This window comes from Triturus cristatus, chromosome 7 (assembly GCF_964204655.1).
Source record: "Triturus cristatus chromosome 7, aTriCri1.1, whole genome shotgun sequence".
Lineage (NCBI taxonomy): Eukaryota > Metazoa > Chordata > Amphibia > Caudata > Salamandridae > Triturus > Triturus cristatus.
In genome coordinates, this window is record NC_140590.1 from 657,196,061 (window position 1) to 657,215,869 (window position 19,809).

The 19,809-nt window shown below is 44.0% G+C and overlaps 1 protein-coding gene and 1 long non-coding RNA gene across 10 annotated transcripts in view; one reads left to right on the forward strand and one right to left on the reverse strand.

The window, feature by feature from the left end:
- The window catches only part of ARSG (arylsulfatase G), a 1,970,563-nt gene that overhangs the window by 1,340,684 nt on the left and 610,070 nt on the right, over positions 1-19,809 (forward strand). For all 9 annotated transcript variants that reach the window (XM_085617295.1, XM_085617292.1, XM_085617290.1 and 6 more), the window contains 2 exons: positions 7,966-8,153; positions 18,686-18,733. In XM_085617295.1, the coding sequence (XP_085473421.1) occupies positions 7,966-8,153; positions 18,686-18,733 (236 nt within the window). The remainder of the gene's footprint in view (positions 1-7,965; positions 8,154-18,685; positions 18,734-19,809) is intronic.
- LOC146810303 (uncharacterized) overlaps positions 1-19,809 on the reverse strand; it is a 138,427-nt gene that overhangs the window by 19,552 nt on the left and 99,066 nt on the right. The window lies entirely within an intron of this gene.

The following is a 19,809-nucleotide window of genomic DNA, read 5'->3' on the forward strand; positions in this document are numbered from 1 at the left end:
GAGTCCAAATTATGAATATATAAAGTGAATTAGAACATTGGAATGTTGGCAGCTCCATTGAAAACAATGGAGTGCTCCGGGCTTATAATGGCTGGTATAAGCCCGGAGCGCCAACATTCCAATGTGTCTTTGTTCACAGCTCTGGCTGTGAACAAAGACTTCAGGGAGCCGGAGGGGATTTGAATCCCCTCGCGCTCCCTGAAGGCTTCGTTTTGTTAGAACATTCTGCCCTCTAGTGGCAGAATGTTCTAATAGCCTTATAGCCCTTCGTAGCAGGGCTATACCGCCTTTTAAAGTCCCGCTGCTTCGGCTCGGGCCTTTAACGCTGCAGCGGGCCTTTAACAGCCGGTATAGCCCGCTACGGCGGGCTATAAGGCTATATTATAGGGGGGCTAGGATGCATCCCTGTCTTACTCCTTTTATGATGAGTATTCCCTGCGTGTGGTTGCCCCTTTGATCAATTCTCACTGTGGCTGCAGGTCGGCCAGGAAGTTTACAATATTCTTGTCCACGCCTAAATTTAGTAATAATGCCCATAACTTGGATCTGTTCAACCGGTCAAAACCCGAGGAAATATCCATGAACGCCAGATATAGCTACCCTTTCTTGGCAATGGTATACTTCCCTACTAACAGATGCAAGTTTAGACACTGGCCCGTGGTACCCCTCCCTTTCCTAAACCTGTAGTGCAGATTTGAGAGAATATTGGTTTCATTTAGCCAGTTAGTGAGTTTACTGAGTACCACTCTTCCTAACACTTTCACTGCTGTAGCTATGAGTGAGATTGGCATTTGTGGGTCTCCTCTGTTTTCTTTTTTTTAAATCTGGGACTATAATTGACTGAGACCATGATCTAGGCATGCCAAATTTACAGGCCATAATAAAAACGTGAGCTAATAGTTTTGACCATAATATCACGTTGGATTTAAAAAGGTTGGCCGGGACACCATCTGGTCCAGGAGCCTTATTACTTGACATTTGGGCGATTGCCACAGCTACTTCTTTATCTGTGAAGACCAAGGTATAAGCCTCAACCATAAACGATGTACCTGGAGTTCCTTGGTCCTCCTGATCGCCAGATATATGTTTAAAATGGCTAAACCACTCCTCCTCTGGAATATTACATTCCAGTGGACTTCCCTTAGTATCTGAGAAAAATGGTTTATTAACGATTTCCCAGAACTTGGCACTGTTCCACATGACGTCAATAGAAAATAGATCGTTCTATGCCTTGTGTTTAATTTCAGATTTGCGTGTGTGTATAGCCAACTTATACATTTTCCTAAGGGCAGCTATTAAAATTTTATCTTGTGGTTTATGCTTTAGGGTGACCAGCAACTTTTGGTGGGCTTCTGTACAGTTGTGATCAAATCACCTCTCACCTCTGTTTGGTAATTCCTTGTACAGATATGTAAGGGCTCTGGCCACCTGATTACAGATCTTTGCATATGCTGTAATGATCTTATTGTCCCTTATCATATCATCTAGACAGAGATCAATCTCCGTTCCAACAGTATTCACTAAATCATCATAAAACTCATCCAGAACTAACTTGCACCACTTAAGTCTACGGCCTTGGTCTTTCGCGTTTACATCAGAAATAGGAACACATCTATTGGTTTTAGGATTCGTCTTGATAACCCCTGCCAATATAAGATGTATAGGGTTGTGATCGCTAAAATGTGACCACATAGATGTATATGCCACAACCAGGGGTACCAAGGCAGTATTAATAAAGATGTTATCAATAATAGAATTCATTCCTCTTCCCTTAAAGTATGGAATTTCATCCTTGCCACACATGTCACTGGGATTTGATAGACCAAGTTCCGCTAAAATATTCTCTAAAAATTCCCCTTATTGTGAATGTTCAAAATGTGTCTCTAAGTAATTATAAGGACTTAGACTGTTGGTGATATGGCAGTTCTTTGGGCGTAAATGTATATTAAAATCTCCTAAGATGATAACCGAATAAGGTGTAACTTGCTTTTCCTTATAAGACTCCAGAAAACAATTAAGACTACCCAACTGTCAAATGAATTTTAAAAGTTGACAATAAGTACTTTAGGTGGATTGATGGGCGTGATCTGAACCGCTAAACAGTTTACTGACCCGGAGTCCAGTTTACAATGGTTGCCTATAACCTTTAAAGAAATTAGGGTTATTAAACCGCCCTTTGGCCTACCAGCTGCAGATGGCCTTGAAGGATGGATCAAAATAAGTTGTGTAACCATCCAACCCAAAAATATTTTCGGTTTCCCAGGACTCTTGAAGCCCGACCACATCATATTCCCTTAGTAAACCATTCCACCTGACATCGTCAGTTTTGTTTTTTAGCCCTGCTATGCTCCACCACGCTAACCTCCTCTCCCCGTATGGGACTGATAGTATAATCCCTACAACTACCTGTTACTTGCCCATGCGTAGGTGAACAATTGGTTAGTCAGTCATTACTGTCCAGCTGGCTCAATGGGGTAAATCTATTTGCTAATTCAAGCCTACTATCTGTAACCCCTTCTCCTGTTACATCGACCGAAGTTAAGTGACCTATAGACTGGTTGGTGGTGCTCAATAAAAGGGGTAGCCACCGTTGTTCTTAGTTCTAGCACCTGACTCGTAACTTCCTTCGCCTGGGGGTTGTCTTAGCAGAACTTTTGGGTCTTTGGCCCGCTCGACCATGACTGGGGGATAGAAGAAACCCAATGGCAATGCTGTAATCCCACCCGGGCCACGGTTATATTCTCTTGGGAAAAAAAAGCTAGCCTGCTATGCCTGTCTGATCAAAATGAATGACTATGCAATCACCCTCTTCTGATTTAGGGTGGCATCCAACCCATTCCACCCGCCATATGTGAGGATGCTCTAAAGCCCCCCAGCGTAGAGTTTTTTACACCAAAATGTAACTTTACGGATGAGCTCTTCTGTTGATTCCGTAGTGTTTTGTTTGAGAGGGGGCACCCCTATTAAAACAGATACCAACGGCGTAGCCTCGGGTTGTAAGTGAAGTCTTCCTAGGTTAGCAGACCCTTGTATAGATGATTTACCTGGCCCCGTTGTGAGTGGGATTTCAGGCCTCTATTGGGTGCCACTACTGACTCCCTGTCTGGTGCAAATGCTGTTCCCTAAGGGAACCTCGTTGGATTTCAGGGGCCCTGAGAGTTTGATATTAGGACACTCTTCCCCCGTAGATGTTACCTTATGAGTGTATTGAGTATTATAGGTGCTATTAGACTCGTTGCACAAGACATTATTGCCCTTCCTCCTGACCGTAGTACTAGAGTCCGCCAAACCACCCAATTTAAACTCTATTCTGGACAGGTTCTCCATCATCCCTTCTAGCCCAAATTTAACAGAATTAATTCCTCCCTAAGCGTCCCAAAAAGTGCATCGATGTGTGACAAGATTGAGTCAGTGATTGTTGTATTAAGATGAGAGAGTGACCACTCCTCCGTAATCAAGTGTCTTTCAGCCCCCTCCTGGATTGACAGTTCCTTTGTAAAAAAACCCGACTTAGGCCTTTCCTCCTCCTTTTTTTATTAGGGGCTATGATTTTTGCCATAGATGTATTCCTTTCAGTGTTCCCACCAGGGCCCTGATGTAAGGTCAGCAGAGTTTGATTGTCCCAGATAGAGTCACTAACCCCCGCTACTGGGTCAATAGCAGTATCTGATCCTGGAGTTACGTGGCGTGGAACTACTGAAGAGGGGGTGTTGCTAGATGCTGCCTCGTTCTCCAGGCCCAACTGTATCTCTACATTATGAATCTCAGTTGTTAAGGCTCCCACAGCTTTTGTTAGGTAGGATTTAATGGAGGCACCGTTATGTGGTACCTTTGCCTTAGCCTTTACCATATCAGTAGTACACTGGAGTTTACGCTTACCCATGATGGCTTCTTCATGAAAGTGGGGTGGCCCAGCCCGGACTCTGACGGCCGCTGATGGGCGCAGATGGGCCCGCCCTTGGCCTGGGCTTTGCACGGGCGCCTCCCGGGCAAGCCCGCGTGGGTCATGTGCTGCGGACCCCTGGCCGGAATATATGCGCCTGCCGGCGGGTACAGCTGACATTGGCGGCGTCCGCATGGCTTGGCTGGGGGTGTAGTTTCGGCTCCCCGGTCTCTAGAGCAGGCAGAAATGGGCTTCCCCGTAGGCAACTGGAGCGTGGGCAAACTGTATTTCTAGTTCACAAGAGCTAATGAAGTTCTGCCCGAGGGTACAGTAAAACGAAAAACAAATGTGTGCACAGCGCAGTGCAACAGATGCCTCTTCCAAATTACAAAGCCAGTTCTGGCTGATTAGCAAGTTGCTGCCAGGAAGCGGGGGGAATGGTGTGCAAACAACAGACTATGAAAATGGAAATCAATGGAATGTGCTTATTTGGTTTGTAAGTAAAAATATTTATGCAGATGGTCTTTGGATTTGAACCGGAGTTGTTCAAATTACCTGGTGTCCAGCAGCGTGGCATTTATCAAACCATCTGTTCCTTTGCAAGGCATGCGGCCTCTATCTCTTCATCTCCCTGGAACAGCACCAAAGAAAATGCAGAGTCTAGATAACAAGCCCTCCGCTGAACAGGAAAGCATGGTTGATTTCGGAACTGCCTTGCACTGAAAAGAAAGAGAAACTGCACCCTTGTGAAACAGGCGCCATAAGAGCCTTGACATTGTGGTGTGCTGCGCTGAAAGTGCTTTGTGACAAATTTAAATAATGAAAAATAGAGGGCAGGCGGAGTGGGAGGGGCTTAGAAGAAATAGTTCCTAATTAAAGTGGACAGCCACAAATCAATGAAAATCAATCTGTAGTTGAGCGGTGCCCCTCAGGAAGAAAGCGGAAGTGAATCATCGGGTTGGGAACCAATTAGGAGGCTGCAAAGAAGAGCGACGCTGCAATCAACCTATGATAAGCAGCAGGTGGGATTACAGTCGTTATAGTGACTACCACAGGTCTTGCAGACAGCGCATGTGCGCTGATTCTCGACCTACAAAATGGGCAACTACTATAGCCAGAGAAGGTCTAAGCCCAGCCATTGGAACAGCCATAACTCTCCTCAGTGAAATGTTAGGACCAACCATGAATGTCTAAAGCTTCATGCTTTTCGGTCTCTGCGAAAAGGTAGGAAGGTACCAGATGGGGATAGGCAAAAGGTCTGCTCCAGACTGTTTTGCGTCAGTGTTTTTGGAAAAATAAGCAAAGAATACAGGTTGTGCTAGATAAAAGCAGTGGTTAATTTGTTAAAACAATAAGTGCTGGGTTTCTCATCAGGAGTCAGCTTGCACCTGCCCATGTCTTCTGTTAGCGCTGCCTAAAAAGTAACCAACTACTAACCATTAAGGTGGGGAGAAGATGGGGCAAAATGGCTAGAGCTGCTGACTTCGGGGCTGGGGTACCAGGTTCTAGTCACGGCTCAACATCCTGTGGTTCTGGACAAATTACTTACCATAAATGAATGTGTCCTTAACTGGCGCTCATGAAAAGTGCCCAGTGTTGATGATTATATGCCGGTGCTGAGCACTGGAAACCACCAGCTCAAATAGCGCACTGGATCAAAGTAAAAAGGAGATAAAATATATAGATGACTAGATGGCCTCAAAAAGATGAGGATAAAACTCAACATTACTAAATAATGTAATTCAGACGGACCGTGCACACAAGGATACACCATGTAGATGAATTCAGTTATTGATATGTTCCAAAGCCCGCTTGGTCATACTCCCAGCCCTTACATTTCCTTCATCCCTTAGGTTCCAGAACTACGCTGACCCTCTGGCTGACTCCGGCTTTTCCTTTCAAGTAACCTATTGTATACGGAACAGACAGCTCTAGTTCTTTTACATAAAGAAGTTTGTGAACCATCAGAGAGACCACAAAAGGGGATATTTCACAGCAACCCCAGCCCCAACGTTGACAGTGAGCCATTTTATCAAGTGCTGTTGGCTCAACATATAATCAACATAAAATTCCTCAAGGATATCCACTAGTCTTTCTGCTTTAGAGACTTTCCGGCTCACCAATAAGATTCTTGACCAACATCATTTGTATACAAAACTCTCACCCTAGCCAGAACACTGACACAGCAGCACAACCGTGACCTAAAGTGCCATCTAAGGACATTAGTGTATCAGAGCCACAGCTCCACATAAAGTGTCTGATTCAAGCCCAAACCCAGAAAAAACAAGACAGTAAAATACAAAATGCATGAGATTAAGGACACAAGATGTAGGTATTTCATAAGACGTAGTTTTATTATTGCTGATGTACTCAAAGCTGAGAAACAGGAAACATGGAATGCTTTGCACAGCAACATAATGTTCTAGCTTGGATAAGCAACAACTTTGAGCTGGGGATAAAGAGGCATGAAGATCTTAGATGCCTCATGATGAGTTTGCATTTCTGAGCGACACGATCGTAGATTGGTTTATATGGGGGTTTCAGCAGTTTGATTTCATTTAAATATAAGACTATAGATGTTTCAATGTTCCAATTGTCTCACCTACTTTACAAAAGTAAAATTTCAACTCCTACTATTTATGATGTATTGTATTGTAATTGCATTTATATAGCACTTACTACCCCTGACGAGGCGTCCAAGCGTTTTTTTGGCGAGTAGCACGCTACTCCGGAACCCATAAAGGATTAGTGTGGAATTAGTATAGTGAAATATGAAAGTAATTGGACTGGTGGATAGCTTAGTCAGTTATTTAGATTCAGAAGGATAGCGGAGGGATAGAATAGGGGGGAAAGGTTTGCATTTATATTGCTCTTGTTACCCCTGATGGGTTGTTGACGTGCTTTTTTGGCGAGTAGCATGCTACTCCAGGACCCATTAAGGATCAGTGGTGAATTAGTATAGTGAAATATGAAAGTAATTTGAGTGGTGGATAAGTTATTCAGTTATGGAATGAGAAGGGTAGCGGAGGAATAGAAGAGGGAAACAGGTTTGCATTTAGTTTGTGCTTTCTTCCCCTGATGAGATGCTGGAGTGCTTTTTCGGCGAGTACCACGCTACTCTGGAACCCATAAAGGATTAGTTGTGAATTAGTATAGTGAAATATGAAATTTGAGAAGTGGACATGTTAGTCTCTTATTTTGATTGATAAGGATAGTGGAGGGATAGAAGATTGAAGGATTGAGACTTTTTGTTTTTATTTTTTTTGTTTTGGAGGTCATAGCAGTGGGAGGAGGCTTGGGATGAGTAAAAAGGGACGTGGAGGGGAAGAGTCAGAGGGAAGAGTTTAGAAAAGCTTGTTTTGGGGCATCGGTATAGTAAAAGAGGTGTCAAATGATGCAAGGAGGGGTAGAGTAAGAGAGAGTCTAGAAAGGGTTATTTTGGGGATCCTAGTAGTGGTATGGGATGAATGAGTGAGTGGATGTAGAGAATATATTAATAGAGGTATAGGGGAGAAATAAGGTAGTGCATTGGAAAGAGTAGTAGACAGAGGTTTGAGATGAGTCAGAGAGTTGAGGTAGAAGATATTGAGAAAGGTATAGAGTGAGAAATATGTATTGCATTGGATATGCTGAATTATAAGAAAGTAATAAATATATAGATCCATAAGTACATGGAAAGTATATAGATGCATAAAGGAAGTAAGTATATGTAGATTAAAGATATAGATAGAGGTATAGGGTGAGAAATAGGGTAGTGCATTGGGTATGCATTTTTAGGCGAAAAGTAATGAATATATAGATCCAAGTACATAGAGGGTATACAGATGCATAAAGGAAGTAAGTATATGTAGATTAAAGATTTGTTAGATAACCTCTGGTTTTCAAGTGTTGTGAGAGTGAAATAGTGAACACAGTTGTATAGCATTTTAGGACAAGGTCTGTTCAGTTCAGTCCTTCTGATTAAGAAACATATACCAAAATCAAAATCCCTTTATATAAAATCTCAGTCTACATTGTTGTACCTCATCTTAGCTTTGTTAATGCTTCACTGATAAAGATACTCCTCTTTTCTTTGATGTTAGGTTTGTGGACTTTCACTCCGCTGCTTCCACCTGTTCACCATCACGTGCCTCTTTGCTCAGTGGAAGGCTTGGAATTCGCAATGGGGTTACACACAACTTTGCTGTTTCATCAGTTGGTGGTCTCCCATTGAATGAGACTACCTTAGCCCAGGTTTTGAAGAATGCTGGCTATGTGACCGGTATAATAGGTAATGTTCCTCTCCTTATTACCAACAAAGTTTGCTTGTCTGCATGATTCTAATTGTTATTTTCTGAGTTTGTGTTGTGTCAGTTTTGTAAACTGGGAGACATAGTTAATTTAAGCTTGTGTGGGGGCCATCCTCATGCCCGTTCTTTACTGGGATGTTTGCACTAACATTCTTGCACCAACTACAAATGTAAAGCACTTTTCTTATTTGACCGGGGCTTGGTTCAGGAGCTCCATAGAACTCTCATAAGTCGATATGCCAAGTTATCCTTAACCTACATAGGTTCTCTATAGCTACTAGGCATGGTATAGAGCTCTCTCACCACCACTGTGAATGCCACCGCAGCATCGGGTGCTCCTCCTAACTGCTAAGAATGGCAGTTGTTTGCCCTTCTGCAAAAACCCTCAGGGACAGTTCCCTTCTCTTCTGATGCCACTAGCTCTAAATGTTGAATCAGTCTAGGCATTAGACATTTGGGGGAAAACGTTAATTCGCATGTGGTCTGTGCGGTGGGGATGTGATGGGAATATTTCCTCCTGTCGTACTTTACATTACATTTTTTTCTTCAATGCTTACTCTCCTCATGACGCAGACAGCCGTAACTTTCATTCTAAAATATATGGTCCTACTCTTAAATTTCTCTCAACTTTGATCAAATAAAATGCACATGAACTGCACCAGCGAGCTCTGTCCCCATTTGAGAGTTTTGACGTCACCGAAAATCATCCATTTTTGGGAGGACACTAAATAGAGAGTAAAATCCACAAGCTCAGTTTCCTCCACCGTGGGGAAAGTATTGTGGAGGAAATTCAGTAGATGCACGTTACCATATGTTTAAGGTTTCCTCTAGAAATTGGAAGATTTTGGTTTCCCTAGAAAGTTCAAATAAGTTCCTCAGTCTCACGCCGAGTTTTCTCTGTACCATCAAAGTAAATGCACTGTGCAGATGTGTTACCTGCTTCAGTTCCTTATCGGGTCTACTCTTGTATTTCCATTTATTATGACATGCAACAATACCTGCCCCTTCATTATGCAGTATTTGCCCATGACAGCATAGCTGATGCAGTTCGATAGCTTTTCATTGACTTATGTCCCCATTTAGGAGTTCAACAAAAAAGTGATGGGTGGACTGCTTGAATTCATGTCCCACTTGTAATCACTTTGTGCCGAATTACTTTCAGTTGTCTTTTTTTCGTCACTGCCTCTAAAGACAGGTACCAACCATTCACAAGTCAGTTATGGCTTTGCACCAAGAGGGAGAGTCCAGCCTCAAATGTTAGCTCATATTCCCTCTGCAAATGAACACAAGCCACACCAACAACGCGGCCAGGGCGACTGACTCCAGAATCTGGGGATCACGGTTCGATCCCCGGGCCCGGGGCAGATTAGCCCAGCACCATGTGACTCTGGGCAATAGCTTGCTTAATCTCCCTGACGGCCCCCAGCGCCTAGAGACCCTTACAAGGGTGATTGTTTGCGCTTTTGACAAATGTGGATTATTAGAAATGTTTAATCCTTTTTCGGACTCATCGGGGGTAAGCGGATTGAGTTCTGGAGCACTGTAGGGTTAACCATACCAGTTACACCAAAGGCGTCTCTGAAAAACGATAGATAGGAGCTTTGAATTAAACTCAGCCACAGGTAATTTCTCGGGGCCACATTCCAGTTCATCAGGGAGTTCTTCGCCCAGCTTTTTCATAAGTGCCATCTCCTGACTTCCAGTTTCAGAAATAGAGTGGTTTTTAGCAGAGCTGTTCTTTGTGACCTGTTAACTAGAGGCCCCTCTGTATATTGAGATCCTATTTTGTTAATGTCTTTCACAATAGTCAGACATATTAGACCCAGAGAGAAAAGCATAGCACACCTAGCTGATGAAGGCATGCATCGTGTCAATTTGAAACGTTTGACACATGGTTCGATTTTCCCTTTGGGCTCTGTGTTTAATGAGTTGACTGTTCGCATTGGAGTGTATGATGAGGCACACATGAACCTACTGGAAGCAACAATGCGAAGGTGGCTTGTGTTTGAGGAGTTCTGTCTTTTTCAGAGCTGAGCATTTTCATATCTTTGCATGGATAAGGCTGCAACCCCCACATAAGCACACCTGTGCATTATACACAATGGTGTTATTTCGGAAACGTATCTTAATTAGATATATTAAAAGTGTGACTGCACATTTGAATGCTATGAGTACAACTGTTTGAGTAAATATGTCCACATTTATTAAACTATGGCTGTAAAATATTCCAATCACCTCAAACAACTTGGCTCGACGTAATTCAATGTAATCCTCTATATCTGGCGCAGTTACGCCTGAAATTTTCCTTGATTTACCGGTGGCTCAGCATCATTAGTTTCCAGCACAGATGTAAAACTGCAAACCAAGGCTCATTAACATCTTTGTTAATCATTATGTAACCCGTTCCATAGGTGTATTGCCCATCTCATCAACACATCTTCTGATGTCATTCCATCACTGAATATGTTGGTGCTAGCTGATGTGATTAGGTTAACTGTATGAAAACTTACAACAGTAGTAAGAAAATGAATAAAAGGATTATTTTTAAAATGATGCAAGTCCAACCATGGCTTCCATTCTGCAATAGGGCTCCTATTTACGTATGCAGTATAATTCAGTGAGAAGTAAGAGGTGAGAGGAGGAGCCAGCCCATCATGGCCGCTCGGAGCTGATGCTCTATGTTGAACCCTCTTTCCAACTTCCTGAGCGGCTTTGTTTTCCCACCCTGAACAATGATTCCGAAACCGGAATGCAGGCTGATCACTCGAAGATCATTATCGCCCTTCTCCGATTAAACATCGGGCCGTGACGTCCCCGCCTATGACTACGCAAAGATGGCACCTGGTGAGCTGAGAGGACGAGCCTGGTGCCGTAAGAAGTGCACCGTGAGGCCGTCGACCTCCGTTTTTACCCAGTTAACAATGCCCCCCAATCCTCGGCCCGCATCTCGATTTGAGGGCCACTCACTGCGGTGACAGTCATCTGGATGGACGGGGCACCGATAGTGAATGGCCAGCGGGAGCAAAGGTGAGAGCTCTGCCTGCCTTGGCGAGACGTGGCGCGCTACCACTTCACTCTACATCCAAAGCGCTGCCACCCCGAGCGGGGACCAGGCCCCTTAATAGCAGGAGTACCGGAGGAATTTAAGTGGGGGTCCTCCACCCCCACCCCCTGTTGCCCCCTTGGATCTGGGGAGGATCCCGGGGAGCTTGTTGAAGCGGGCACCTGACCCTAAGATGGCTTGGTGAGGGGCGGTCGAGCTGGAGACACTGCGCGCATAGGTGGAGTGGGCAAGGAAGGTGCAACTGTCCAAAGGGTGTATGGTGGCGTAGACCACATAACTTGCTTGGCTTCCCTGAAGACCCCTCCTCCCCCAAAATGTGTTTACCTTGGGACTTTGAGATGTTTTTGACCGTAAACTGGGCTGAGGACTCGAGGCAGAGCCTGGCCTAAGATGGCGCCCGAGCCGGGTCTACACTGAAATAGCCATTAAAAATATCCATGCATCTGAAGGGAGAGTCAGAATCTCCTTAGTTACCTACCAGAGGCACCCCCACCCTGACTCTCAAGGTACCAAACTACTGAACACTGCTCTGCCACTAGCTCTCTAGATTTATGACCCGAACCACATGGCCGATTCTCAGTGGAGCTGCTGAACACCTGGCTGAACGATGGCAAGAATTTCCTGCTCTGTAAATATGTAATATATCATTTCTAAGCCTAATCGCTGTTAAAATGTAATCCTGAGTGAATTTGCTATTTGTATATTTATATAACTCTAGCCACTAGTATGTAGTAGACCTCTGTACTTACAAAACAGAAACTCTAAAATCACATAGGAATGGTAGTATCTCTTCCTTGAGAGGCTTTACAACGTGTACATCTGCAATTTTTCCCTCCTTTTACTCCACTTGTATATTTGCAATTTTTTTCTGTTTGTATCTCTTGTATCGGCAGCTCTTTAGGAAGGACTTGAAAACATGGCTGTTCACCTCCACCTAGTCCTCCTGTTAACTCAGGCCGTACTTCCTTTCACATATCCTAGCGCCAAGACGCCATGGCAATTAAGCGCTCTATAAACATATATCCTATCCTATCCTATCCTATCTTATGTAACTCATGTAAACCAAAGTCCTTATGTAACGCAACTGGTTCTTTTGTTAAGCGCTCTGACACCTTCGGGTAATGTTCATGCTATATAAAATCGCATTAAATAAAAAATAAATTAAAAAAAAGTAAATTCTGAAAAACATATAACCACAAAGAGGGCATGGAAGTCAAAAACTATTGCTTGATCTTGGAAAACGTGCCTTCGTTGACGTGGTGAAAGACCTCACAAAGATGGCAACTTTAGAAAGAGTGAGGTATGTGTATTATTATCAGTCTTCTCCTACCTATTACAAACCTCCCTTCTAATTCGTCAGAAGAAATAAATAAAAAATGTAGGGGCAGTACTGTATAGGGGCCCTGTTCCTCTGTGTGATTTACTTTTTCTTTTGTTTGATTCACTGTGTCCATTTTAGGTCTGATTGACAGTACAGCTGTCAAACAGACCTTTTGTCTACTGTATTCTCGGAATGGGCTTTGGGGCTGTGCCCTTCATCTATTGGCTTCTGTGAACTGTCTTTTTTCAGATATGTGCTTGAGACACTACACCTTTCATCTTGACTCAGCCCAGAGGAGTATTTATCTTGTTTTTGGCTTTTATGGTGTATATTTCCTTCTCCATTGCTTGCAGTGTGTGGTATTCCCTCCACTATATTGCTTTAGCGTTACAGCCTTACGCTGTTCCATCTTATCCTATGCTCCACCTCAGGCTTCACCTGATAGAATGTTGATGCGTTGCCTGGTTGCCCTGTTGCTGGGTTCTGTACATTCAAATGGTACCGAGAGCTGTTGGAGCTGGATGGGTTTTCACCTCGCTTTCATGTCTGCTGTGTAGCTACTCTACAATAAACTCCTGTTGAACCCCACCAACGACTACAAGTATTCTACTACAATTTATGGCGACGATCCTGAGGTAGACAGTAACACGCTGGACCCTGCATGCAACCCTACTCACCTTTGGTGCTGATCGTTTTGAAGACTCCCTCATCCAGTGGTAAGACTGTTCCTTTCTCTTACTTCACCCCACCAACGTCTTCGCCCTGCGTTTTCTTCTCACCAAGAACGCTTTCTCCTCTCCATTGCTGGCATAGGAGTCTCCTTCCTCGAACTCGTTTCCAGCCACATAGCCTCACAACAAAATAGGAGCATTTTTTTTTTTATAGACTTCTTTTGCCCTCGTTTTTTCTGACTCCCGGTGGGAGTATTCTCGAGGTTTTTCTGTGTTTAATTCATGTTTTCATGAAATTGGGTCTCGCGCCGGCAGAGACGTTGAGATGGTCTTGCGCATGCGCAGCAGGAGGCCTTAGTCTGCCTGGCCTGCCTGACTGTGCGCGTCACAACACGTTAGACATGCAGTGCTTAATTTGAGTTGGTGCTTTCCGGTGCTCGGCTCTGGCACTTAATTAGTTTCCTGTGCTCAGCACCGGCACTTAACTATCATCACCACCCTTATGGCTGCTCATCTAATTTAGAGATGAGCAGAACATCGTTCGTTTATGAACACAAAATACATTTTAAAAAAATAAGAATTCCTGCCTCCTCAGCCATTTCTTTAGCACTGGGGACCAGGAATAATCTGGACTGTCGCACTTGAAGGTGAAAGAGCTGGTTAGCAGTTGTTTTGGTACCGTCATTGGCAGTGATGACAGGCAATTGGTGGTGCAAGGTGTAGTGGCCTCCTGGTTAGAGCCCCGGCACTTATTATTTTACAAATTAAGCACTGTAGACAAGTATTGCCTGTGGCCTCACTCGACTTACCAGAGCATGGCCTTGATACTGCAGACAGTTGGATTAAAGCTCTCACTGATGAGATTTTACAACGAGTGTGTGGGTTCGTTAAGTCAGGTTGGCCCAGAGAGCACGCTCTTACTCAATGTATGCAGCCTTTCTGGAAGGTGGCATCTGAGATTTCGTGGAAGGCGGTGTGTTATTATGAGGTGACAAGCTTATTGCCCCTCAGAGTCTCAGTAAGAACATTATTGTTAAAGCCCACAAGGGTCACTTAGGATCCAATCTCACCAAGCGACGGGTCCGCAAGTTCTTTTGGTGGCCCTCGATGGACAGTGATATTAATGATCTTGTTTATTCGTGTTGCATCTGCAGATCTGCTGACAAAAGTTTAAAAGTTGCCATTCCGCTTCTCCTTCCTATTGAATGTCCCTCTGGACCCTGGTCCAAGGTGGGTGTGGACGTCATGGGACCTTTGGAAATTTTACCTGGAGTGTGTCGTTTTGTTTCAGTGTTAATTGATTATGCTTCAAAATGGCCTGAAATGAAACTTGTTAAGGAGGCTTCCACCAGCAACATCATTCTTTTTCTTAAGGATGTTTTCTCGAGGGAGGGGTTTCCTGACACCATAGTGACGGATAATGGTACTCAGTTCACCAGTGCTGATTTTGAATCCTTCATGAAATCATGCAACATTCAACACGTTAACTGTAACTGTGATATTCTCAATTCACTTAACAGTATGCTTTGGTTCTACAGGACCACTCCCCACTCCACAACCAAAGTCTCTCCCTTTGACCTGTTGGGGGGAAGAAAGCCCAACACTAGTTTTAAGCCCGCATGGATGAACAAATGGATCAAGTCTGTTCCTGGTATTGACAGTCTTATGCATCTGGTTAGAGAAAATGTCTCCACTCCCAGTCCAAACAGAAGTCTTGGTTTGACAACAAGAAAGGTGTCAAGACTGTGCCTGTGGTCGTTGGAGATCTTGTTCGTATTAAGTCCCCTTTACATGTAAAAAAGGTTGAGAGCAAGTTCGGTTCCCTCATTTCCGTCACCAAGGTGGGTAGGAATTCTGTGCAAGTTGAAGGGGGAAAGTGGTGGAATGCTGGTAAGATCGTAAAAGTTAAGAATGTCCCTCCATACCCTGCTGCTTTGCCTCCTGGTCCTGAGGTTGCTTGACCCTCAGATATGTCCCTCAGAAGGAGCTCAAGATCTAGGATTGTTCCTAAGAGATATCGCATTTGAAATGTTTAAGAGTCTCTGCATTTACATTTGCTTTCGAAATGTTCAATATTTATTGTTTTTATATTTATCTCCTGGTTGTCTCCTTTTCTTTTTTTTTTGTGTGTGTTTATTTTCCTTTCTTTTGTTTATTGAGAAAGGAGGATATCTTGTATTTCCTCTACTATATTTCTTTAGCGTTACAGCCTTACGCTGTTCCATCTTATCCTATGCTCCACCTCAGGCTTCACCTGATAGAATGTGTTGATGTGTTACCTGGTTGTCTTGTTGCTGGGTTCTGTACATTCAAATGAGAGCTGTTGGAGCTGGATGGGTTTTCACCTCGCTATCATGTCTGCTGTGTAGCTACTCTACAATAAACTCCTGTTGAACCCCACCAACGACTATGAGTATTCTACTACACAGTGCTTTAAATAAATTGCATGAGGGACTACTTTACAAATGTGTACCTCTTTTCTCTGAGCCTCCTGGCTCTCTCCCCTTTTTCTCGCCCTTCATTTCTCATGCCTGCCATCCCCCTTGTCCTTCCCTCCCTCTGTGCTGCCACCAGAGGAGGCTAATTGTCAGAGGGGTGCAGCTGGCTGCTCTCCTTGTTCCTCTCCTAGTGTGTTCTTTCACTTGTGAAAGAGTTCTGTCGCCGAAGCTGGGCCCAAGCCTTTTCTCAAAGGAATTGGTACATATTACTTGAGCACCCTGGCTACATTGCACAATGTCATACTTTCAAGCACCAGAAGGTTAAGCGATTTGCTCAGAATCACAGCATTAAGAGCCGGTGCCGAGACATCAACAGCGCTTAGTGCTTTTTCCCCTATATTTTGTTCCTAGAACCTCCGTCTTGTGTGCTGTTGTATCCACTCAGGTAGGACAATACTGCAAAGCTTGCACCCCAGGGCCCTGGCCGGAGGATGCTCCCCGGCTCCTGGTGCACACGCTGCTTCCTGATCCCAATGCAGGGTGTTAGAGCACTTTACATCACATGTACGGATTATACATTGACCATTAATCTTATGTGTGTCCATCAATAGAAAGGATGTGTTACATAAGACAATGAGGGTAACAAGGTGTAAGAGCCCCATGTCCTTCGTACCTCACTGTGCAATATAGAAGGATTACAATTTATGAAGTGTAACTAACAAAAGGATCTCTGTTTTAAAACCAGTAACGATCTTACCCAGTTATATAAAATACAAATCTGTCATCTGTGTGTTACATAATGTGCTTTGCAGGTGTCATATTAACCCTCTATGCTAATTTGATTCAAAATTAGGACTAGGCAAAACACAGATCTTTCCAGCAAGTAAGTTATCCCCAGAGTCATTTTACCATTATTAATATTCCCTGGGATTTAGCTGACACACAAAGATCTCTGCAGCAGGTGCCTTAACCCCATAAGATATTTTAAAATGCAGACATTGCAACCAATTAAGCAGAACAGATGTAATGCCATGTGTCTCTTTGTTGCCGATTTCTTTGTGCCAGGGTTTTTAAAAAGAATTATATGTTGAGGCCCAGATTTTGCGTCAGGGTTGTGTCAATATTTTGGCACCACCCCAATGCAAAATCTAATTTGTTAAATATTGTAATGTGCTCAAATGTACTCCTGGTAGCCCTGCTAAACAAATGTGAGGTCTTGATGCCACTTCCTTTGATGCCATGGAACGGCTCAAATGAGAAGATGTAGTGCAGAGGTGGGATCCTGCTGCAGAGATGTGCGGCTTCTGTACTGTCAGAACCAAGATTCTGTGGCACCATCAATCACGCATGAAGTTCATAGTAACCTGATGTGCCCCAACCAGAAACAAGAGTGATAGACCCAGACTGCAGTTGTGGAAGCTGACTGATATACTCAAGATGAAGAGCATCACTCATCCAGAGTCTTCCTTAAAACTAAACATCAGTTGATGGCTAAGAGCCATCAGACGAAGCGCTCGCTGTTACAATACGATCCTCAGTAAAGCGAAGGCCTGCTGTACCTGTGCAACCACGCCGACGAGCCTGAGACCAGCAGCGTCAGAAAACCTCCGCTGCTCCAGAAGGCACCTTGACAACAGTCTCCGAATGCTTCTTGCTGAGATGACTTCTGTCACCACCCTCAGCATAATCTGAAGTGGAGAAGCGCCAGGCGACGTCATATCTGTCAACACCTCCCTTTGACCTCACAGCACCACTCCTTTACTGCCACCTACAAATTCTCATGTTCATTATTACCAAACAAAAGCAGCTGGAAAAACTAACTGGGGAAACAGCATGTAAGTGTGGGTTCAGGTGTCCAACTGAATGCAAGACCTCAGTGTCTCCAGCTGGGGTGTTAGCGTGATTTATACATTTTAATTTCATTTCAGCTCACTTCTAAAACTGAGATTTAAAAAAGTCTATACTGGTGCACCAGGAAGCACTAAGATTGGGGATCGCGATGACCCGGAGAGACATTGCTTAGAATAAAGGGGGGCTTGGAACGCATTCCACCTTGTCTTTGACCTAGAACTGATATTTGTAAGACAGCTTTTCTAGTCCTTGTTGCTTTAGCAGAACATGTAGGGAGCACACTGCAAATTCTTTAGGAAATCAAGCTATTTAGGAAATACGTCATGATCAGCCATGAGATGCCTGTCCTCAGGTTGTTTTCGAGACGACGCATATCGGAGGCTGGAAGAGCAGTCAAACCTTCACTGGCGGCTCTCGCCACGGTGGCACCCTGCAGGGCTGCACCTCTACATCCGACTTCACCGAGGGATATCACTTCTGGAGGAGTCCGAGCTCTTCCTGTCACAGCTGAGGCCGGTGTGTCCGCTGTTGTGAGGCATAGGTCCTTTCATCTTTCTACCTCTGCTTACCCGTTCTGCAAGCGCTGACACTGCACCCAGGCTGCAAAGCTCCTGCTCGGCGGGCCTATGCATGCCTCAGACATCTGCTTACCGGAGTTATGATGGACATTGCTGCCCGTCACTACAGGCTGGAAAGGAGAAACAAGTGTGCGATATTAACATGAATGCACTGGGTGCAGTAGCGCCTATGTTCGTTTTCTTTACAAATCCCAGTCCCTATAAATCACCCTCTGTCCTCACATCTCGAGTTCAGTTTAGCGTTTCCTGCTGGTCAGTAGGTAATGAACTGAGAGGTGGGTCAGGGCCAGGACTTCGAGGAAGGACTAGCATGCTCCTGTCTACATCTTGTTTTCACTTATTTATGGTTGACTTGCACAGGGGATGCCGTTCTCTCAGGGAGCTGAAGAGTGCTATAAAGTAAGTCATCGTGGATGCCTTTTGGTTTGTTTTCATGGGCTGTGGGTTGCTGTTATGCTGTTTTGCTTCTGTCACAATGTTTTAAAACATCAGCTCCCCGTGTACTTTTTCTGTTTTCATACTATTCAATTTTTTATGGAGTTTGTACATTTTCACTGTATTTCATTCATTGTAACCTGTTTCTTGTGCAGGGAAATGGCATCTGGGCCACAGCGGTTATTTTCATCCCATTTTCCGTGGTAAGCATTATTATTTTGTTCATGATATTTCTGTACGTTTTAAGTCTTGGGTATTGTGGGCTCTCACCGTGTGTGATGTGTGCACTTATTTGCAACGTCCATGCTGATTGGCGAGGCAGTTTTTGGTTTGGACAAAATCCACATATGATTTAGAAACGTGAATTTTTGTAGAAAGGGTGAAGTGCCTCTGCTTGCCTGGAAAATGAGGGAAAACTTCTTCTCGTTCCAATCCTTTGCTTGACATTTTTATTTGATGAGCACGTTTCAGAGTTCAAGAGGTTGTCTGAGTTAACAGGTCAGGAAGGGGCTAAAAGAGTTATGTCACACATGTTGAGCTTGTACGGGCAATAGCGCCTTCCTATTTACAAGCCACCAGAAGCCGGCAGGGGTCTGCGCATCAAGTTACATTATAATAGTTCCACTCCACTTTCCCCTTCTGCTGTGTCTTGTTGCCTGCAACCACTCTCCTTTATACTCAAATCTCCACAGATGCCTCTTGTCCTGGGTTCCTCGAGTAAAGGACAGCGCACCGACTGTTTGCTCTGTTCATGCTGGTAGGGCTTCTGTGGCCCATTTAAATGTTTATTTTGATTCCTATTTATTGTTGTCATCTTTGCATGGATTTTAGTTGTGTAATCAATTTTCTTCATATTTCTCACCCTCCTGACTCATTTCTTCTCACGTCCCTCACTATCATTCCCATACTCTCTTGGATCCCTAAACTCCAGTCTTACCCGTCCTCTAATATCCTCTAATCTCTTCTCCACGACCACTGACCATCCCCATCAGTCTCTGAAATACACGTTCACTTTGTAACAAATCTACATCTGATCCAATGCTCATCTTCTGACTTAATCCTATTTTTAAATTTTATCAAATCACCGAATCTTGTATGCCTCCAATAAAAGAGGCTGAATATTTGCTTTCAGTACTTCTTGCTCCTCTTTTTCTTACACTCACCTCATTTATCCGTCCACTCTATATTTTGTTTTTGATTCTCCTTTGCTATTCAACAGAAACAGCTGTCTAGGATTACTCTTCTGTGTTCCTTACCCACTGTTCGTTCTTGGGGATTT